The sequence below is a fragment of the Lasioglossum baleicum genome, chromosome 13, assembly GCF_051020765.1.
Source record: "Lasioglossum baleicum chromosome 13, iyLasBale1, whole genome shotgun sequence".
Taxonomy (NCBI): Eukaryota; Metazoa; Arthropoda; class Insecta; order Hymenoptera; family Halictidae; genus Lasioglossum; species Lasioglossum baleicum.
In genome coordinates this window covers 3068290-3092593 of record NC_134941.1, presented here as the reverse complement: position 1 = coordinate 3092593, position 24304 = coordinate 3068290, and the positions used below count along the sequence as shown (strand labels likewise).

The 24304-nt window shown below is 35.4% G+C and overlaps 1 protein-coding gene across 4 annotated transcripts in view; it reads right to left on the bottom strand.

The window, feature by feature from the left end:
* LOC143215146 (uncharacterized) overlaps positions 1-22790 on the bottom strand; it is a 30548-nt gene extending 7758 nt beyond the window's left edge. For 2 of the 4 annotated variants that reach the window (XM_076436998.1, XM_076437002.1), the window contains exons 1-4: positions 22632-22790; positions 20591-20675; positions 7998-8129; positions 5956-6048 (exon numbers count right to left, since the gene is read on the bottom strand). In XM_076436998.1, the coding sequence (XP_076293113.1) occupies positions 5956-6048; positions 7998-8129; positions 20591-20672 (307 nt within the window). In that variant the 5' untranslated portion in view covers positions 20673-20675; positions 22632-22790. Of the gene's footprint in view, positions 1-5955; positions 6049-7997; positions 8130-20590; positions 20676-22154; positions 22231-22288; positions 22578-22631 lie in introns of those variants that run through there. The other 2 variants (XM_076437000.1, XM_076437001.1) reach the window with 2 other exon arrangements.
* Between the last annotated feature and the right edge of the window lie 1514 nt (positions 22791-24304).

Genomic DNA, 24304 nt, shown 5'->3' with positions numbered 1-24304 from the left:
TCCCCCGTCAACATTCATCGAACTATTCTACAATATTCACTTGGTATACAGGGTGCGCTGAAAATCTTGGCACGGCCGAGAACGGGCTTATCTTTGAAAATTATTCATCTTCGCGCGCTGATTAACTCTCGGTCGATTATGGCGGCCGTATTTAACCAGGCGGCGATAAAACCCGCGTGCGCCGGACAATTTTCCCGAAAACAATACATCGCGAGAATGAAAAATTCGAATCGCCCAATTCGGCAGTGCCGGAATTTCCAACCTGGTCGGTATATATCAATTTACAGCTGCTGCACTCGACAAACAAATTTCTTCTCGTTATGCCAGTTTCTCGATACTCCAGGGTTCGCGTACATATAACAATGGAAGGAATCGTACAGTATTCTTACGATAACAAAAGAGTCCGAATTGGAAGCTTTGCGGATCACGACCTACCGGCAACGATCGCGAGGAGGCTGACCAGACAGACGGTCAGCAAAGACGCAGACTGGGCTATGCCGTTGTTTTTGCGATAGGTGGAGTAGACGTTATGGTTCATTCGGTTCTGAGGATAATTCGGGTAGCCGGGATAGGGTTGTTGCGGATATCCGGGATACTGTTGGGGCACTGCTGGATAGCCGGGATAGTTCTGCGCGGGATATCCGGGCATTGGCATTCGGTTGTTGGTCGGGTAAGGTGGATATCCGTTATTCGAGCCGGTGTTACTGGGATAGGGTGGATATCCGCTGTTCGAGCCGGTGTTCGAGCCAGTGTTCGAGCCAGTGTTACTGGGGTAGGGTGGATATCCGTTGTTCGAGCCGCTATTACTTGGGTACGGTGGATATCCGTTGTTGGAACCGCTGTTACTGGGGTACGCCGGGTAGCCCAGATTTCGGTCGGAATTCACCTGCCGGTACCCGCCTGCCGGATCCGCCGGTGCGGGGGGCGCATTTGCGTTCGCGTAGGGGTTCGAGTTGCTAGCGCTGTTGCTGTTGGTCTTATCGTCGGTGTTGCTTCGTTGCCCGTTCACGTAAGACACGCCCGCCGAATCGTATCCTGAAAAGATTGTCCTCTTTTCTGCGTCGGCTTTGCTTATCGTCGGTCGCAACGGATACGTGACAAGGAAACAGAGGCACGTGTTTGATATTTCAACGTCGAACTTCCACCCGGACCTTGATACATGTTGTCAAGGTGTGAGGACCCTTAACTTTGAAACAATCGGCGGCAAAGTCCGTTCACATCAGTTACGAAGCATCAAAGTTTCCAGTTTGTACCCTAAGAAAGCACGATGCAATGCCAATACAGTATAACCACGTTTATTGCAGGCTAGCAATCCCCACAACGCATTGTTAGATGTTCCGGGTCTCGTGGTGGTATAATTAGACACGAAAGAAGATCGACATTACGAATCACTATGGTTGGCTACCTCTTTTGGAGCACGACTTCGATCTTTGCACGCCTGTGTTTTGTGTTCAGAAATTCTATAGTCTTCGAGAAATTTACCCTTTGCACTCGGAGATATTTCAACTTGAAAACTAAACATTCCTTCCAACCTAAAATATTTCCATTCCCCATGATTTTTTAAATTTTATGGATATGAAATCGGTATAATATTCGATACAATTGATTCGATACTTTGAATACTGGTACAGCAATTTTTAGTGGTGTCTCAGAGTCACCATTCGAGTGCTAAGGGTTAAAGATAGGACATTTATACTATGATTTTGTCAGGTGTTTATATTGAACCTCTAATCAACGTTTAATCTGACACAACCGAGACCTATTAAAAAAAGAAGAATCACATCTTATGATTTAAGCAACGCAATGATCGAATGATATTGGCATTGGCACCGAGGTTTAGTATTGTTCAAAACGGAAACTTTCATGTTTAATGTTCGTTGCCAGTAATTTTGTCAAAGTCAGAGTCAAAACGACGACCATGACGACATATATCAAGGACAAGGTTAAAATTGGATGCTGATATAGATCAAAAACCAGCCGAAACAGAAAACACATTGCTGGGGCAAACAGGGGGCCAGTCCTTTGGGAAAATACAGGATGCCCTAGCTACGACTAAAGGTTGGATGAAAATTGACTGGTCGCCGCTCCGGACTACTTTTAATTTAGGTATTATTTCCCCTGGCATGATTTTCATTATATGTATGCTGCTGTGCAGAGAGATCATCTGACGATAACCTGGCCCAAGCACTCTCTGTGCCGGCCTTGAGCGACCAGTTGATTTTGATCCGACTATGTCTACACACACGCGTACCAGACCGAAAACCTTTCACGGGAAATTGGAGATTTTAAAGTGACTCGTTTTAATGGAGTTAGCTTAATGAGGGTGCGGCCGGGACTCCGAAATTGTGCGGTTACTTCGTTCTGTGTTACATATGCAATAGTTATCGAGCAAGCGTTAGGGGAGCGAGAAGAAAGCACATGCTGCGTGCAGTTTTACCTTTGACACGGTGCAGGAAAATTATGCTGTTCGATTTTCGTCATACTGTTTCGATCAATACAATAACATCATAGGACGTGAACTAGACTACTTTGCGTCATGTTTCAATTTGTTCCAGTCCTTTTACTACTTGTTCCAAAACACAAGCATTCTAGAAAATTTCGTTTTATATTAAAATTTGATTTGTAATGTAGTTATGTTAGTGTAAGGAAGTTTTCAGAAAAATCCTTTTTACGTGGATCAAGTACTAATGTTTTAAATGTCATGCTGCGAATAATCAGTTTCGAAGAAAATTTCTGATTCTACCCAACCTATTGGTCTTTGTATTAACCTGATATACATTTATTAAAATCAGAAGCATAGTATTTTTGTCAGTAATAAAATGTTACAATAAAATTGTGTGCGACAATTTCGCCTGATACTGATGTGTATAGCTAATTTGTATGGTTATTTTTGAAGATGTGACTGAAAAGAGAGATAAAGTCGCTCTAATTACTAATAAACTATGAATTTTGATTTGATGTGTTCTATTTCTTCATCATTAAGCGTTCCCACAACGATATCTTATCAAAAGACATTATTATATAAAATACTCCGTAAATAATTTTTAATCGTTCATGCAAAATGGTTTACAATTATAATCTGCTACCTTTTTGTGTAACGACTTGTCTAAATAATCAGCTTTATGTTAATAACGGCTGATATCTTCGTATATTTTGTATAAATAACAGAAAATTAACAAAAAGACTATAGCTTCTGCACACACCTAATATATTCTAGAAATTATATAAAAAATAATACATGTCCGACATGTAATGTGTTAACACATGTCTTAATGTGTTAGAATTGCAATTATTAGAACTTCTTTGACGTTTATAATTTACTAAGAGAAGAAGAAAATTTATATTTATTGTATGTACACATTATCCTTCAATGGCCAAATATTGACTATGATAAAATTGAATTTCATTTCAATGTAAAGGGATTTAACATATATAATAAGCAGATTCTGTTCGAAATTTTCATCACTTAATTTAGTTAATAGTTTCTGACAACAAAGTGTCCAAACGAGATTATTTCGATAGTTTAACCGAAGTTTAAAGACAGTCTTGACTGTTCTGTCAAAGTGAAATCTACCAGCACAATAAAATATGTGACTGAAGTGATAGCTACTGCTTAAAATTTCCAACTAATTGGCTAACGACGTTATGAAGAAATACATTAAAAATTGAAAATACAAATGCGGGGGAATTTCATTCTCCGCCACATAAAGCACTCACGAAAAGTTAATTTCAATTCCGAGCCGGGTGATACGCTTTTGCTTTCATATCGGCGGGATGCTAAAAGTTTATACGTTCGAGAGCAATTTCTCCAATATCCTATAATGCTGCGTGAGTGTACGCGTGCTTACACACGCTCGCGAGTGGCGGTGGACGATAATGGAAAGGTCGTGTTCGCAAATGTTGAGAAGAGAAAAAAATTCTGCACACTGCAGGCTCCTCGAGTTCGCGACGACGTATTACATCCCGCTTTACACTTCAAGTTTACAAATTAATTTTTCAATACGGTCTCGCGGGTCGCCGAAAAAAACTTCGAAATGTGACGTCAAGTTGCGAAGACTATGTTTGTACCTAAATTTTGCTCTTGCACAAAGAAATAAACCTCTCAATATTCATAACAGGTACTCAATTATTTAAGGGGATACTCTTTATTTTAGATATTTTACATTTTCTTGAAATGCAAATGCTGTAGCATATGTGTGTAAAAGGTTTTCGTTGAATTTGTAAAATTAACGCAGTTTTAGGCGTTTGAAGGATGCAAATCAAGTTGCAAGACATCGATAGTGAAATGCGTTTTAAATGCCTTTAAATGCGTTTTCCTCGAAACTATTTTCAGCTTCAAAAATTCTGTTATTCATCGAAACAATTTTATGAATATGTTAGTTGATATTGGTACTATTCTTTTGTTCTTATGTAACCAGTCCAATAAGATTTTAATGGAAGCAGAACTTATAGAAAGCGAGATTCAAGATGCGATCAATTGTAATTATCATACAATAAAAAGAATTATTCCAATAAAGAGTAAAAAGTAAAATCTCTGAAGCTTTAATGATTATATTTACATTCATTTATGATTGCTTTAAAGCAAATGGTTTATTTATGGAAAGAAAATCATAAGAGAAACATTCAAACAACTTGGTGGTAAAAAACTGGATGGAAAAAGTGAGTATATTTTTAATAGCTCACGTAACGTTCCAAAACTTTATTCTAAATGTCAAAGGTTTTACGAAACTTTGAAAAGTTATCAATGTGTTTTTAGACGATGTAAATGTCATTCTGTCCAAATTATTTAAGCAGTAAAATTATTCAATCGATGAATAAAACCTACTTCAGCTGTACGAGAAATATTGAGTTTTATTGATCGACTTTAAACTGCCAGATCTGAAGGTACCGGAAGAAGAAAATCTAGTTTACGACAAAATACAAGGCTGGGAATTGCGTTCGTCCTTTTTCAAATGATTGCTGCAAATGTTTTAACTCCGTATAACAAAATGTTACAGTTTTTGCTCTAACATAGAAATTTGGATTGACGTGTATTGGTTAAAATTCGATCAATTTTAAACAAGTGATTAATATTTTACTAAAACATCACATTTTGAACTCCTTTTTTAAAGGATTGAATAATGGTTATATTGATGAAATATTTAAAACAACAAAAACAATAATTCCATAGATCCCGGCTTCTAACAAATCAGAAAGACGAGAATATCACGAACAGCAGTCCACAATTTTACAGCATCAAATGCGCCGGAAATTTCAATCAAGTGCACACGTATCAGCATAATTCGCGCTCGGCGTGATTTCCAAGCTTCTTTAATTCCGGCGAGCCTATTGTTACCGCTGGAATCGTACTTAATCATTTCATATGCTTGCATTCGAATCAACAGTAACATAAAACAGTGGCGGAAGTATTAAAAGAATCGTTTTCGCGCTAGTTCCAGCATAATTTTCAAAGAGGAAACACTTGGACACCAAGTTACGAGGTAACAGATTTATAAAAATGAGGAAATAATTAAAATAGCAAGAAGCAAAAGCGCAGAGCTTCCGTACAGCACACCGTACAGAGAGGCACACAATAGCTTAAAATTCAATTAGCCGACCCTGATTTCGAAACGATGCCGGGACGTATTGCGCACGGTTGTTGTGAGGAGACATGTAATTAGAAAATAATTTAATCCCAGTACGTAACTCGGAATGCTGTGAATTATCACAGAATTGAGTCTCGAATACTACAAGGCCCTAATGCTTCAGATGGAATATAGTATTCGCGAGCCATTCAAACCATTTCAGCACGGTTTCTGCCGCTATTGTATGCCTCCTCTGCACTCATATGAGTTATTTAGTTTTAGGCATTTCGCTCGTCGACGCTCGGTCATGCTCTTCGATATCCATTCGAGTTTCGTGCATGCACAATTAACAAACTCGCTACTAATAAACGGAGCATGTTGAAAGACTCACCAATCGCGGTTGATTTCTTCACACATGTCGGCACTCCGTTCTCGGTCTTGCAGTATTCGTTCTCCCCGCAGACGGTACTTGCACAGTTGGCCTCTGTAAATGAGATTCATCACGCGTTTATGCTAAACGTCTCTTGTGAAACCACAGGATTAGTTTTTAATCGAACGGAAAAAGGAAACGTGTCCTGCGCGAACGAACCGCAGAGGCGGACACAGTTTTCAGTTGGAAATGTTAAGGAGTCGCCGAGGTCAACTTGATCTCCTTAAATAGAATGCAGACTCCAGCCGATGTATCTTGAGAAATTAAATCTCATCGAGGACACGAAGTCTGTGACGCAAATTTTAGCCTACATCGAACGCTATTTTTATGAGTTGACTACGAATTTTATGCATTCTGGGCAAAAATGAATAAATCTGTGAAGATACCAGAAGAATTTAAGAATACCGTTACACTATTTTTTAGACTCATTCAGATGATTGAAAGAACAAATTCTTTTGAATTACAGTGAATCCAAAAAGTATATGAAGACGAAATTTTTTAACTTGTGAAAAATCGTCGATATTTGAACCGTGATAATTTCGTAAAAAGAATAGTGCAATGAACTTGATCACATTTTAAAACCAACACAAACTATTATTCAATTTTACCTAAGACAGTTTTGCACAATGTGACGGGTGAAGAACTGAAGAAATATTTCCCTAGAAAATACCACCGACGGAAGCATCTTTGAAAACGTAGAAAAATTTTTTGGAGAATTGATCAATGATAGATTTGAAAACTGAAGTCTCCTCTTTTACAAGGACGTAACAATCTCCATGATTTTTGGGGCTGTTTTATTAAGGTTTGAATGAAAGATCTACTGTCAAATTTACAGTAATGTAACTGGCAATATTTCGATATTAACCAGTTTCGATAGTCTAACTTTTCATCCGTTTCGAGTTTGTCAGCAATTATTCATGATATTTCGTAATAATTGTCTCGCCGCAATCGAAGACGATAATTGACGGAATGCACTTTACGTTTACCAAAATGTTCACACGTTATTTATTGACATTATCGATCAAAAATCGCATAATTTCATATGCGGTTAGTCGCCAACTGTCGTGCACCGGTTTAACATTCAATAAGCCCGTAATTGATTGAAGGGCAGTTTAGCAATCAATAATTTATGTACTAAAAGCAATGTTCAGAAACTATAATTATCCAACACCAATATAATTAATATTTGGCTTATAATTACAAAAGCGAAAGTATCTTCTACAAAATAATTACTCTAATTATTCCGAGAGTATAAAAAAGAAAATCATATTTGACGAAAGTCTGACTAGTAATTCTCGTAGAATATTCCGTAAACTTCAGCTGTTTCAGTAGACGGCAAAATCTCAATAAAAGCAACATAATCCACGCAAAAGCATACAGTTAACACTTTCGTGACCGGAAATACTAATTAGCACTTGGAACTAGCGTTTCACGTCTGATAAATGCGATTCCGTAGTTTTAGAGCCTTCGTAGTGCTTCGAAAATAATGTTAAAAGCGTATCACTCGTTCGCATACCGTAATCATTAGAACCACAGAACCGTGATATAGTACGCGGTTCTCGATCTCGGAGTTGACGACGGGGAAGTTTGTTGTTCATAAACTATAATTATTAGAACCGCGTAAGCGCATGGTACGTATACCATGCCATCGGTTCTCTGTTGCGAGCTGGATGACGTAGAAGCACGTCACCGCTTCCCCGTCTTAAACAGACGACAATCTCGTCATCAGTTTCCAGGTTTAAACGCGGAGGGTCGCGGCAGCTCGTCATTGGAGCTAAAAGGACGCATCGGCGCGTCATTGATTAACAATTTTGGATATAAAAAGACGCGGTAGCACGTCATCAACTGCCGGTGTCAGATATTAAAAGACGCGGCGCGTCATCGTCGTCGCGAAAGTGTTAACGAAGCGTCTACATCGATTGATCCTCTCGCGCGTTCATTCTTGATCGTGAGACACGGCATGTATGAAACGTATTTATGGCTAGGGTCAACTGCATTCTTACCGCCTGGATGAGCTTTCGAGCAAGTCGGATAACGACCGCAGTTATCCCGCTGGTAGATCGAGCAAGGATCTTCAGCCATCACGCAGACCTCGTCCCTCCTGCAGCCGATGTCCTTGCATGTCCTCCCGTATTCTGCGGACAGAGTAGTAACTCTTTGTGAGTTCCCGTTTAGTGGCAAAAGTTCGAGTAGTAAGCCATGATCCCGCGATTGGATACGGTTCATTAAAACTTCGCTCGCGGGGAGGCACGTGTCATAAATGGAATTTATATCAGAGCCTCTGACGCTCAATCATTTGGATACCTTAATCCGAGCCGAGCCCCGACAACTATACGGGAATGATGCGTACTTCGGTAAAGTGCCCGCATTAAATATTTACACGATCGTGGTTTTATACTGAAGTTCGAAGCACACGGCTGCACAGTTTGCCGGACTTCTGTGTACCTATACTGTTCCTGCATTCTATACAGCCGCGAGGAAATGCTTCCACATTTCCGTCCTACATTAGAAACAGTTTTGTCGGATGTTGAGGCTCTTTCGCTTCTGCTGGTAGATATACATACAAGGATTCTCGAGAATGTATCATCGGTATTAGTGATGGCGTGCATAATCACTGACCCTGATTTATTACAGTGATCGTAGACTCACTGATTTTTGTGATTTTTTAATCTCGAATGAATTTGCTCACTTTCAAACTAATTCTTCAGCTCGATTGAATTAGTTCTCTTATGAAATACATCAATTAGCTTTCATGAAAATATCTACATATAACGTAAATTTACTTCACTTAGTGATAAAAATTAAAAAAATATTCAATCATCTTTTTCGTACCTCCTTATTTCACTATTTTAAAAAGTAAAGTATTAATTCTTCCTCTCAATTTCGAAATCGTAATATTTATTTCAATAGTATAAAAGTTTAGAAAATTTTCTTTACGTTTATACATGTATTGTATATGTTATGTATAAAGTTTTACAAAATACCAATGTATTACTTCATTTCTTGAAATGGAAAGATTTTTTGTATCATGAATCGAGTATCAAATTCTGCGGAAAAATGTATTGACTTTTTTTTATTTGTATGGCCTAGTTTTCATATGTAATAGTTAACAAGATATTATCAAAATAATTTCCCACGTTTTTATCTATTTTACCACGTTTTTTTCTATAAAAATTCGCTGTCTGCCCCGAAGTATTAAACTGCAACTCTTTTCGCAGAAATCTTTTCCATCAAAAATCATTCGAATTTCCAATAGTATTTAATGAAACTTCCCAATCATATTGACTGTCAGAATCTGTAAATTTGCAAATTGGAAAACGAGAAAGAGATGAAAAGGTTTAAACTTTTTCTTATTTTTATGAAAGCAGAGGTTTTTTAAAAAAAAATGAAACTGGAGGGTGAAAGTATCAATTCTTTAAGATGAGCACAGTGTCCAAAGTTACATAATTAAAATATCGATAATTTCTCGGTAATAATTCAGTGTTGCTTTCATTTTGTGAAGTAGTGTATATTTGAGCCACACGTGAATGTGTTGGCAGAAATGCGTAGCACAGCTTCCAGCCACTTCGAACAGGTATTTTTAGCATAATAGGGGTTCGTAGAATCCTATTAGCCAGAAGAACAATACACAACGCTGTAGAAGTTCTTAAAAAAATACTGTCTTAAAAGGATTAAGGACCACACAGCGTTGTTTCATTTCGAAATGGCTTTCTAGCTAATAATCGGTTTAACGTACCTTTTCATGGCTACTACATCCTAAAAGCACAACGCTAAACTTATGAGGAGTGTTTCCATTATTTTGTCCAACTGCTGTAGGAAGGTATAGCATGTAGCATGTACACACGAAGAAAATAAGATCTTTCTTGTCGGATATCGAAGTTACGCTGGCACGCTACAGGCCAACGACATTTTGAGTGGCAGCTATCGCAAACATTCAAACAGCAAACAGTGAAATTATGAATTTTTGAAAAATAACTAATTCAACTCTTTCTATAGTTTTTGCATTTTACATGATCAATGTATACTACTAATTTATATTAACCTTTGCATAGTACAACTCTTCAAATATGTAGCTAAATTGTTTCCAATTTTTTTCAAATTTTTTTCACACAAACTGTGATAGAAAATAATCACTTGTTTTACTACTATCGCGAGTATTATGTTATAAATTAATATAACCTTTCAGTATCATAGTATATTATGTGTATAAGTGAATATGTCACCTTCCCATTTAATAGTCGTATAACTTTTTCTGAAATGTACATTTTCAAATTTTTTAAATTCTTTTTTTGAACATTTATAATGAAAAATTTACGACAGAGCACCGAGCAAAAATAACTGAATTTTATTTTCAAAATCAGTGCTTCATTATTCGAACACCGAGGGCATACGCTGGCTATTTTAATTTCTCGAGCTTCCAATTTCAACTGGCCTTCCCGGTCGCGCCAGATATGTTTCTATGGGGATATTTGAAGGACCGAGTGTACGTTAATAAGTCCCGAACAATACAACAGCTAAAGGACAATATCCAGGAAGAAATTCATGCTCTGGGATCAGAAACATTGAAAGCTGTGATGCAAAATGTAGTGGAAAGAGCGCGACGAACGCGAAACAGCAAAACGGGGGACATCTACGTGACGATATTTTTCGCTTCTGAATTAAAAATATTTCCATTTGTTGTACTCTAAACCGCAATAAAAAATGAAAAGAAATTATTAAAAAATAAAAAAGTTATTCATCTTTTAAATGGGAAGAGATGACTTATGGGCCATCCTGTATAAAAGATTAAAGAAAACCAGCAAGCAACCGGGGTTTAAATATAAATTGACATTTATTTATTGATTATCCTACTATTGAAAAGTGTATGAGACAAACAGTTGAGGTTTTAACAGTACTATGCTATCATAAAAGGACTAAAAAGCAATACCGTTAGTACTGTGATGAACAAGTACAACGGCGAAACTGTCAAAAGTTTAGTAGAGTACTAACAATAAGTAAGCTGCAAGCACGTGGGAGCAAATGTGTTGCTGAGTATGCAGTCGTTAAGTATTACACTGTCTTCATGTACACCGGAAATCCTAATATTTATAATCATGGGTTTAGCAGGCGCGGTTAATTGACCCGGCAACGTGAAACTATTAAACGGAGTAAATATGTTTACATGTAAGTGACATTAACTGAAGATTCCACGCCCACGCAAAGTTCCAGCAAAATGTCAGACAGTGGCGCGGCAACCGAGTCTAATGTAACTAAATTTACATGAACCTGTTGTTTAGCGAGCGAAATGTACTCTATTAACAATTAAATACGATACTCCACGACAATTAATGATCAACACGCTACTCGAATTTCGGCTCGGATATCCACTCTGCCGACGAATGCTACTCTTGATCAAACGAGAACTTTGTTGGTCTTAATGAGTGCACATTACCTCACCCCCATATTAAAACCATTCTTTCGAAAGTACACCTCCCATTTAAGAAAAAAATGTTGTCCAGTTCTGTCCCTCTTCTTTAAAATTTGGAGGTAATTTTAAATTTGTATGACGTGGGAAATTACTTTTCAATATACAGGGTGGGGCATTTAAATATCTCTGTTGTTAATGATTTTATGGAAAAAGGACATGCAGCGGGGCAAGGTTTATTCCAAGGTGATTCTTCAGGGATTTCAAGGTCAATTCACGGTCTTTTTAAGTGCAATAACATACATTTTGCATATTCTTTTAGAGTCTAGCAAACGAAATCACCAACCTGTATATCCATACGATTTCGATTTTGTGTCTCGAGATATTTAAATCAATATTATTGAACCGTTGGCCCAATGAGATCATCATTTAATACAATGAGTCACAATTAATACGTTGGAATTGAAACATATTTACATTGGCACAACCAAACGAATTTATATTACCAACTCAATAATTAGACTGATGATTAATGACTGATGTTCTTAATTAGTTCTAACATCTTTCTAGTTTAGCATTCCAACTAGTCATTCCTATCATAAATTCATGAAGTCCGCCGTCTACCAGTAAATAAACAAATTATATTTCGTTCGTAACTCCATAATTTTAAGTGTGAAACAAAACTAAATGAAAATCACGGATAGAAAGAAGCGACATTTCATTAATTTTTTATTTATTAATTAATTAATTCAAGAACACTCGGTTTCATATTTCGTTTTTCCACTGATTTTCATTCAATCCACATTAATTAATTAATTAATTAATAAAGTAATGAAATGTTGTCGGTGAAAACCGTGTCGGAGAAATCTGTGTCGGTGATTTCCATGGGACCCGAAAGAAGCACCCAGTATAATTATAAGATATAATGAGAAACAATATCTTTACCTTTACAAGAAATTGTATTGTACAATGATTGATTCATTGCATTTGAAGTATTAGATAATCCGAAATAATACATATTCTGAGAACTATTCAATTAAACAGCGGAATCCTTTTTCACAAATTACTGTGCTCTCATTTGATCTTTTACGTTGTTCTATTGAATATAGCCGGGTGATTCTTTCTTTTGCACAGCAGTATATGTACGGTTAAAATATCGTTATTGTCGTCTGTTTGATTCCTGCGGTCGTTTTTCATGAAACCTGGGTTTTGCGGTTTGTTATCCGTTATATTATTTTGCCTTATTAATGGACACCAATGCATACGTCTCCCAAAAGGATTTCGCAAATTGCGGAGAGCCCATTGCAAAAATATTATCCGCACCCGTAAATTTCATGCATTTTTAGCGAACGAATGTTCTGTTCATGTTTCATGAAACAGAAGATTAACAGCGGATTCCTTTTTCAAAACTTACTCTATTCTGCTTTGATTTTTTACACTGTTCTATTAAATATGGCCGGGTGCTTCTTTCTTTTGCACAGCAGTGTATTCCCATGATTAATCTTGGGAAGTTAATGATGGCGATTGCAATTAGATAATAATTTAGTATCGGTCGGAATTAAGATTTCTTGTTCGACATCGCATGCATCTATTGTGCATTTAGCTGACGTTATCCTCTCATCGATGTAACGCCGCTAATCGTAATTCTATTCGAGCACCACAGTGTCATCCCCATATAACCCCATCGATTCTCAATTATCTAGCCAGCAGGAGAAGGAGAAGGTCGCAAGGACAGGAGACAAGAAGGGAGAGCGAAAGAGGGAGCGAGGGAAGGAGGGACAAAGAGAGATAGAGAGCAGCCATCGAGTTAACGCCCAGCATCGTGTTACCCATAACCGCCCGCGTCTAGAAAAGACTCGTCAAAAAGGGAGAAAATTGCGTGGACGAAGAAGGAATATTAAAACTAGTCTAATGATTCTCTCGTGGACATCGCTGCTTTTAGGTCGATCGTATTCGGGAACAAACAAAAGGTGGGAACAATTAACGGGGTTTAATCAAGTGTGAAGCCGTGTACAAAAGGTGTCTAAATAGGCAACGGTGCCTATGTGACGTAAACAGATTTACATATTTACGCGATGGAAATTTTGTCGTGCAGCGTTCATGCACACGATGCACCCCCATTGTGTGGACTAATAATGAAAATTTGTAATACGTGGATCGTTCCATAGATGAACAGGACAGGGGGATGTAATTTGAAAGATAAACAAATAAAAGAGAATCTTTAATCAATAAGAATTTTTTATAATAGATCTCTTATAAAATACAAATTTTTAAACATTTTAAAACGTAACAAAATCCTGCAACTGTATCCTTAGATTCTTTTGTGTACCGTCTATCACGCATTCGACAATGACATATTTTGAAAATGTAGTCTTGAAGACGTTCAAACAATCTAACATTATTTTCCGGAGGTTTGCAGTGAATTGGAAAACCATTTCCCAGACTCTTTTGTTAACACGTTCCGTGCCACGCGTACCACCGGTGGTACACGTTATCTTCGTGATCTTCAGGCCATAAAAAAGGGCTTGGCACGAAACGTGTTAAGAAATTGAAAAATAAGTTTCAGTTTATTACTTTACATTGAATCTAGGTATCGTTCATTTCGTTCGACTACCCTTGGCCGAATTTCAAAGTATCAAAATGACAAGACAAGAAAACTTTGTGGGCAACCCCTATGTAGTTGCGTGAACTCAAATGTTTACAAATAGATTGATCAATTCCAAAGTAACAGTAGAGTGAAAAAGAACTAACAATTGCAGTAGTAGCATCAGAATAATCTCTGGTAACTAAAATATGATTAAATATGGCAATAAAAAATGATGAACTAAAATATACAATGTTTTCAAGTTGATATGATACTGAAGATATGAATCAAGTAAAACATACCTGAGAAGAGACTATTACTTATTGTTAGACAGCTGATCTTTATGCATTTATAGCAAACTTGAGTAGATGAAATTGAAAAGAGTTGAAAAATTTTAAAAATTGAAGATATCAATATATGATTTCTCCTTCTGTTTCTTGCAATCGATGCAGACAATTTTTATTTTGCATTCGCAGTATACTTTTATTGTCGTATAAACGCACAATTAATGTTTAAACATTTTCTGTTTGGTTGGCTATAAACGTTTAACCGCTGTTACGATTGTAACATTTTGTACCAATATTGATTTCTCTATCATAATTGAGGTCGGGCTATTAATTACATGCAATAAATCCAACACACCACAATTTCGACAATATAATTTCGTAGCAATTATATGGGATCAAATAATAAATTAATCGAAACAAATCAAATAATAAGTGGTTAAAGTTATAAATGAAATAACCTACGAGATTATACTACGCTGCAACAACGATGGCGGTATAGTGAGAATCACACGAGTTACGTAATTTTAATTAACCTGTAATCAAGATACATTCTCGTTACCTGCGCGGCAGAGGTAATACGATTTCTTGGGTATTGTGGAAATGCTAGTTATGCATTTTAGCGCAATACAAATTTGCATGTAATAATCCGTTCGGTGTGTGTAATCTCATTCATTATTACACGTAATGTTTTTACTAACCGAGTTATTAATATTTCAAAACGCCTTAAAAATGTATACCGAACCAACTAAACAACATTTTCAATTTATCTTTCAACAAGTTAATAATAAGCGGTCCTTCGAATATGATTAACTAGAAAAAAATACATACAGTAGGGCGTCAATTATCCAAACTAATTGGGACCGAGGTGGTTCGCGGGTAATCGAACAGTTTTAAAATTACTTATTTAATACAATATAATTAGTAGATCTTTATAATTAGCGGATCTTTATGCAAACTAAAAATTTTGCACCTGAATTACAACAAACTGGAGTGACATAGAAATTTATTTTCTTTCTTAATATGTTCAATAGGTTGAAAATCGTATAAAACTATTTCTAAATGCATAAAATCCGCTGTCTAGTAATTAAAAATTAGAAATGTGATATATTACTCAAAATATACAGTGAGTGTAAAAGTATTCGTACGCCCTTCAAAATAGAATAACTTTCTTATAATTTTACCAAACGACCTGATTTGTTATAAACAATTAGAGGCATTGGTTTACGAAATGATATGTAAAAAAGATTTTCTAAATAATTCTAATTTACAAGGTTACATGCAAAAATAAAAAAGGCATTTTTTTAAACTTTTTTATTTGGGCCCTTAATGAAAATTTAAAATATATGTTTTGTAGGTCTATGTTAGTCGTACACATATTGAAAATTTCATCGAAATTGGTTGACGCAGGAAAAAACGACACGCATCGAAAAATGTACGATTCTGTCAATTTTAAGCAGAAACTGATCACAAAAGTGAGAAACGATTTTCACCATTTTCAACCGCTTGTAACTCGTGTGTATGTTAATCGGTTTCGATGGAATTTTCAGCATGTGTGTAACCACTATAGCCGTACAAAACATATATTTTAAATTTTCTTTAACCCTCACACGTTCCTGAGGGTGCAAAATTCACCCATTCAATATTTCCACATACTGTAAAATTATTCATCCTTTTATGTCCATGTCATGAGATGTATTTCTTTAAAATGTGACGTTATAAATGAAACATAATGTGTTGATTTAACGTGTAAAATAAAAATGGGTGAATTGTTATCCCAGTCTCTTTTATGGAGCTATTTTTGAGGAGCGTATGAGAGTTAAGGGCTCAAATAAAAAAGTTTTAAAAAATGCCTTTTTTATTTTTGCATGTAACCTTGTAAATTAGAATTATTTGGAAAATATTTTTTTCATATAATTTCGTAAACCAATGCTTTTAATTGATTCTAAAAAAATCAGGTCTTGTGGTACAATTATAAAAAAGTTTTTAAAGGGCGAACGAATACTTTTTACACTCACTGTATGTAGGTACGTATATGAAGTATAGTATAATTATAACATATACATTAATGTTAACGAAACTAATTTGTTAATTTTGTTTAACCATCGGAGTCTGCCTTTTCGAGATCTCTCTGTCGCTGGTTCGGTTAATCGACGCTCTTTTGCAGGACAAAAGTATTGCTCTAATTGGTATATACAATAAATCAATTTCTATTATATTTCATTTGAGCTGAATCTCGCAGGTATATGTACAATTTATATACATACGAGCGAGATGAAGTTTTTGAAGTTCAATACAGTAACTTCCAGCAGCTCTAATAATTATTCATCAAAGTTTTGATTGCATTTGAAACCTGGGAGCTTTTTCACGATCAACGGAGTACCCCTGTTTCCCTCACAAAAGCTTATTAGGATCAAGATTAAAGCTGATGTGTGTAAACTTAATACGATTCCAACGGAGGGTTTCAAGTCAACTAATTCATACCGGCGAAGTTTCTCTAATCTTTTATATCGCATTAACGCTATCAAATTTACACCCAGCTAACAGATGCGTCAAGATGATATTATTAAACGCGCGGGAAGCTTTATTCAGAAAGATCAATTAAAGTTTCGCCGATCGTCGCTGATATTAGATGTTGCGTGTGAAACGTCCGATTTTAGTGTACTAATGCTCTGAAGCTGATCAAAACGCGAAAAAGTGAGTCGAAAAAGAAGAATAACATTTTTTTGTTCGACCTCTCGTTTTCGAGAAAAACAAGTTTAAGGACCCGTTGGGTCCATGTGCTATAGTATGTGCAAGTAGATTCGGTAGACCATGAAGAGACGCATCAGCCGATTTCTGCCGAATACATATTTTCAAACACAATTTAGTCGAAAACGAAGCGACAAATGAAAATGTTTTACTATGTTATTATTTGCGGGACACCCTGTATATAATTTTAAGATACAAAGCTGATTTTTAAGGTTCTATTTTCGGTTGTAACGTAGATATCTCATTTCATTTTTAAATTGAGTTTATTTCAACCAATGTGATTGTCTCGTGTATGTTTTTTATGTACAATGGGTGTAAAAAGTATTCGTACGCCCTTTAAAATGGAATAACTTTTTCATAATTGTACCAATCGACCTGATTTTTTTATAATCAATTAGAAGCATTGGTACAACACATATATTTCAAATTTTCGTTAAGGGCCCAAATAAAAAAGTTCTAAAAAATGCTTCTTTATTTTTGCATGTAACATTTTAAATTATAATTGTTTGGAAAATCTTTTTTGTATATCATTTCGTAAACTAATGCTTCTAATTGATTAGAAAAAATCAGGTCGTTTGGTACAATTATAAAATAGTTATTCTATTTTAAAGGGCGTACGAATACTTTTTACACTCACTGTATATGAGTGGAGAAATAAACATACTAACTCAGACTAACTGTTATACGAAGTTTGCTTAAAAATTAAAATATCGTGGTAAATGAACTATTGCACTTTGATACGATTCGTCGATGCCAGAAAAAACTCAAAAATGGAGACAGTCTTGTATGGCCAACCAAAAAATTCAATTTCAATCGTAATACAATAAACAAACTTGTAATCCACTGACAGGATATGATTACTACACTGCGGCTTTTATGCATTTATTTATGCCAAAAATGAATAGATCAAAACAGTGAAAATACTTGAAGAATTTAAAAACAATTGTATTATACAAGGAGTCCCAAAAATGTATTTCCCTGAAAGCGGTGATTCTTGAGATCATTTGAAGTAACTTTTTCCTTTGCACAAATGTTCTCTGCGGCTTTGTTAAGGAGTTATTAACGAAAAACCACGGCCCAATCCGAGCGCAGCTACAGGCCCGTTGGGCGTGGCGTTGCGCTGCGATTGGTCAGTGATTTTCCGTGAATAACTTCTTAACAAAGCCGCGGAGAACATTTTCACAAAGGAAAAAGTTACTTCACATTCAATTACAAACGATTATGGAAACAAAAAAATGTAGATGCAAACAATGTTCATTTTGCATTATTTATCGTTATGGTTAAAAATCGGTCATTCCATATGCAACAACCTTATACAAACGAAAAGTAGCCAAGCTTCTCAATTCTTTTCAAATTACTTTATCCAACCTGGCTAAACTGCATACCTTTATTGAATTAAAATCAGATTGTAATTTAATCTTTTCTTTTTCCAGGCGTAATTTTCCAATTATTAATCATTATTTCCGTATTCGTCATAGACAAGAAATTTAATTCGTACCGAGCGGAACATGTTGCGAAAACTTCGAGACCGCTGGAAGTTTCTCATTAAAAATAAACTTCTTGACTTATGAACAACGTCGGGACCCTTATCGCAATAACTATAGGCAATTAGCTACTTCAAAGGCAAGATTGTCACTTTGTACGGCAATCACGTGAACGCCATTACCGCGCCATACACGTTCGAACGTGTACCTCTTTCTCTATAGTTTTAATTATTCAGAAGGGAATTTCGAGTTTTACGACTCGTTGGATAAATCACGGATATTGAACTTAAAACAATTACCCATAGACAAAACGCACGTGGAAGATTCACGGCGCATAAAACAGAAACAAAAACGTAGACGGGCAGTTTTATTGGTGTTGCGCAAACCCGGCGAATAAATCGCATGATAGCACGAAAAGGGTGGAGCAATAATTGTTAACTCGGTGGAAGCGATTAACGAGATTCCTCTACCGTTAAAGCGAATTTGAATACGTCTGAAAAAAGGTGTCTCCGTACGCGGCCTTCAAACAAACGATGCTTGATTACGTAAAACCCTGCTACTTGAATACAATTTTTATCTGAATAGAGTGAATCGCACAAAGAAGAAAATCGAGGTCCTCGTGTGTACTAGACTTTATCCAGAAAGTGTATCGACTAGCAAACATAATGCATTGAAGAATGTCTGTTTATATTCTTGTTCAACTTTCTAGCTGGTGCTACCCCACCAATTAATTATTACATTCTTCTCATTCTTCTGTAATTGTATTCTACCGTTCTTCACTTGTTAACAATGCTCCGCAGAAACAGAGATTATGCACTCATTGCAAAAGTGGGTAATGCTTCTTTTAGACTGATGTGCGCTGAATAATAATCAAATTTTAAATTGAGTTCCCAATGTTTTTACATGTCTACGCAGTTAATGTGAGAAACAATATGAAATGTAAGTGGGGAAACTGTAAAACTCAAGAAAAATGTTGCAAAGTAACTTAATATTAAATAAACATTTAATAATTAGATATTCTTTTCGGAATATAACTTGAGGAAGTTGGAGATTGCAATTTATTCTCCAAATTCAGAGGAAAGCAAAAGGTAAAAATGATATTCATGTAGTAGAAAAATGTCTTTAAATCATACCATTTAACATTATGCAATCTGTCAATGAAGATCAATAAAATTATATTGACATGATTTTACAATATTGTATTTATTAGATATTACCGTATAAATAATGCAATAAAAAATTCTGTTGAATTTTTGGAATAGTTTAATCCATTTCGAAGTTCTGTCATTGATCAAATTAATTCATCAATGATTTCATTAATAAATAGGTTCAATTTAACACTAGAACAACCGGACGGATCAAAATTACTTGTTTCCGATTTGCACTTGCAGAATTATTCAAATTATAAACGCGTTTTCATGAGAAATGTTCGAATGAACCTTTTTTATTAATGAAAATTGTAAAGAATCCGAATAAACAATCTTCTAATTCTTATAAAGCACGACATACCTTGTCCAACGAGACGAAGCAGTAAACGTAAACATAATCGCTCGACAGAGATGATGTTAATACCCTTCTCAGGTACGCAGCAAAGGATGCACATTGTTATATTGCTGCCTCGCGTCTCGTTAAACAAGGTATAATAGGTGAGTAATCAGTAGACTGCGGATCTTTATGCAAAATAAGAATATTCTACTTCAATTGCAATAAACTGGAGTGAGGGAAATAGAAATTTATTTTCTTCCTTAATATACATATTTAATAGGTCGAAAATAATGTAATAGTATTTTTAAATTCATCTAATATTTTCACTGTTTGAAATTGCAGCTCTCCGTTTTTTTCATAAATGCATAGAATCCGCAGTCTAGTAATCAGTCATGTTTAGTACTCGGATTTTGCTCAATGGAAAACAAAGAATGGATTTATGAAAGAATTTTTCGTTCGTAATTTAAGATAATGTTCTTCACGCAATGAAAAACGAAGAACTGAATGAAATGCAATTTTTGTGTTACACGTACTCTTTCAATGTTATTTCAATAATAAGGAATATTAATATGAAAATGGATATTATTGTTACTAATATACTCACTGGTATAAGACGTTGCATTTGGTATCGAAGAGATAACAAAGATCACCCCCAACAGGGTACCCAGTGTTGAACTGGAGATCATGGTCTAAAACAAAAGAAATCACAGTAAATAATTGTTGTTAAACAAGATGTTTCTAATCATTAAAATATTATAACTAGGAAAATTGTTACCAACAACAGTATCAAGATGATTAGAGTGTTAACAGTTTACTTATTAATTAATCTTGCGTTTTATCAATATTTATAAACATCAGAAATATTAATAACGGTGTACTACATTATTTGCATTCGTTGTTCGTCGAAAGCAATATTAACAAACAATTCATAACGAATTCGGTAATATTTTCAGTAATAATATAGAAATAATATACATAACGTTTAAGTAACGGAAATGGAGTGGTCGTATTGGACATTGGTTTAATAATTCAATATCTAGTAACCGACTCACAGAGAGCAAAATAAATTTCGTCTACCACATCAGAAATGAAAATATTTGCATAACGATAAAGAGACACGTAATGATAATGCATAAGTAAACATCGAAACGTCGATACAGTCGCAGCGTTCACAAACTTTGAAATAACATAAATAAAACGACAATTACATAATTTATGACCCAAAAACGGCATAAATAAAATTATATATATATGCGTTGCGTATAAAATTTTAATGCAAATGTACTACCATTTGTGAATATCCGATGAGTGCATTATGAAACTGTAAAACGGTTAATTAATTCATAAAACATTGAATATATTATAGAAAAATTTTGTTTTAAGGTATGGATAATAGAAAGAAACATTTTTTCATGTATACATAATACAAACAGCTACAGTCAATGCATAATAAAATATTAAAAATTGCAAAAACCGGATAGTAAAATGTTACACACTGTAGACAATGAATGATGAAACATTAAATATTTTAAGTTTTCGTTTCGGAGTATAAATAATAGAACAAACGCCGTCACAGTGAATAAGAAATAAATTAAATTTACAATTTATATTAAATATACAATTTTGTGTTCTGGAGTACAAATAATACAACAAATACAGTCAGTGAATAATAGGAAATGAAATGTTACAAGTTTTCGTGTTTGTCTACAATAGAAACAAATACAATCAATACAGAATATAAGAAAAACATAAAGAAACGTGTCAATGCATAATAATATATCAAATACTGAAAATATTCGTTTAAAAGAATCAATAACAGCAACAAGAATGTGAGTAATAAAATCAATGATGGCGAAGTTCACAAAACAACACACACACACACGACAAGGACAATAATAATTTAAAGTTCATAAGTAGACTGCGGATGTTTATGCAATTTTCAATTTTTGTAAACAAATTTTGAGAGAACGTGGTACCAAATAAAATTCTATTTTCATTGGTAATAGCATTTGTAGATCCACGACAAATAAAAATCGTACTAAATTCAGTTGAATTTAATACTCCAGCAATTTTTGAAAATTTTTATAAGCCATAAATGCATAAAGATCCGCCGTCTATTCATAAGAGAATTTAATAGATTTAAACGTGCAAAAACAACGGCAGCTCACACCAATCAAAATCGTTCATTCAAACTAGCACTGAATAATACGTCGTATCAAGGTCGGAACGTTCAAAACCCGCACCGAATTTCGAATTCGACCGCGAAATTCCTTTTCCACGCGTTCGTCCTTGTCTTACTCACACTTTCTAACCTCACTCGTCGCCCCAAGGATTGGAGCAGGTGCGCCTAACCTCAAACGCGTCGAGTAACAACAAGCAAACACGACTTATTTCACGAGGAGCCCGAGCGTGATACAGTTAAATTCTTAGTTATTCGAATCACTCGTAGTCAGCTGCAATCACCGCATTGAAATTGTGATGCTCCAATCGATTGACCTTGGCAAACAGCACATACACAATTGCGTTGTTCGTTCCGACCGCCGACAAACGTATTATTTTCCATGGGTATTTCACGAATATTCTCGACGCGGCCGTTCGTTCGCAAAACACGGAACAATGATTGTAATGCGAACGGGTAAACTTACCGAAAAAATTGTTGCTTCGTACACAATGAAACGCCTACTCCACTACGTAGCCAGTGGAACACTGAACACTTGGTGAAATTCACTGTCGTTACTGGCCTGACGTTGCCCGTGAGCCCGAGCGAAACAGACAATGAAGGCGCACGCGAAAGAAAGAGTGGGGAAGTACCGAGAATGAGAACGATGTGGCGCGAACGTGACGTAAAAGGAAGCAGAACGCTGCAGTGAGTGCATATAATCGCTTTAGCGACCTCAAATAAAAATAAAAATCCCGCCTTTTTTTCCGAGGGGATGGCGTTTCCATTTTCGGCTAGAGTTTCGAATGCTCGATCTCTCTCTCTCTCTCTTCAACGGTCAATTGTATTTTAAAAAGGCAACATATGTTCGAGCGATAGAAGTACGATTATATTTTGAACTTTTTTCCTCTGTATAGACAGTTGCGTTTTATTGAGCAATTGTTACACCACCATCGAAAATTGTTCGCGGTTCTATTTGAACGACTTTTTTTGTATGATAGTCGATAATAGCGGAGACGTTACGGTTTTCGAGTGTGGCGCTCGCAGTATCAGCGTCACTATCAAAATTGATCGGGAATAAAAATTCTTTTGAAGTAGATAAATGAAAATGATAGTTGTTGGTTGAAACGTTCCAATTTTAGTTGGAATAAAACTATGCAGGATATCAAATGTATCGAATATAATACGAAGTCGATATGTAATTGAATCGAAAATGATTGCATACAATTTCAGCCGAATTAATTAGTCAACGCCGTTTTGAGAAAACGTGTGTTACATATTTATAATCTTATTTTCAAGGGTTCTTCGTTTAAGAGAGCTTTTTCGAGACGATATATTTGCACAAAATTCTTTTAATCCACTTAGGCGCATGCAATCTTTGAAATTCTGGGCAAATCGCCGTTTTAAAATTCCTGATAATCTCCCGAAGCCTTAAAGTTATCTTCGAGAAGTTCGAAGTTTTAAAAGCCGTCGAATTTTTAATAGTTCGACAACTCCCTCAGATATTCTGCAACTTGAAAATATCCCTTCGCTCTTTTCGCATTAATATTTCCCTTCCTACGTTCGAAAACTCCATTTAATATTATCTTCTCGTTATCTGAATATTAAACGAAATCATTAATCGCCGTAATTAAATAGTAATTATATAGTAATAATCTCTCACTGAATATATGTACACGGCAGATTAAAAATGTTGCAATAAGGGAAAATCATAATATAATTGAATAAATCCGTGTCGCGTTTCATCTGCCATTGTCATTCATTATGGCTGAAAAACCGTAAAGTAATGAATTAATATTGGCATCGTGGGAATTTAATTAATACGATATTAATTAAATTTACTCGGCGGAGTACTTTTAACAAATACTTCGGAACTACTAAAAATTTTCCTCCGTTTTCCTGTCCACGGAGCTTCGATGATAAAAAATAATCCATAGTGATTGATCACTGTGTATGAAGATATTTGTGACAAATCCAAAGTGCACGTTGAATCATGGAACACGGCATTGCAATCCCATGATGTCATTTATCTTATGATGTTGAGCGACAGGAAGATAGAATCAGCGAACTATTGACTATCTTTTCTTGAAACGTTCGTTTCAATCAATTTAATCAATCTTATATACTCGTAAGGTTAACATTCAAATTTGTTATAGTGAA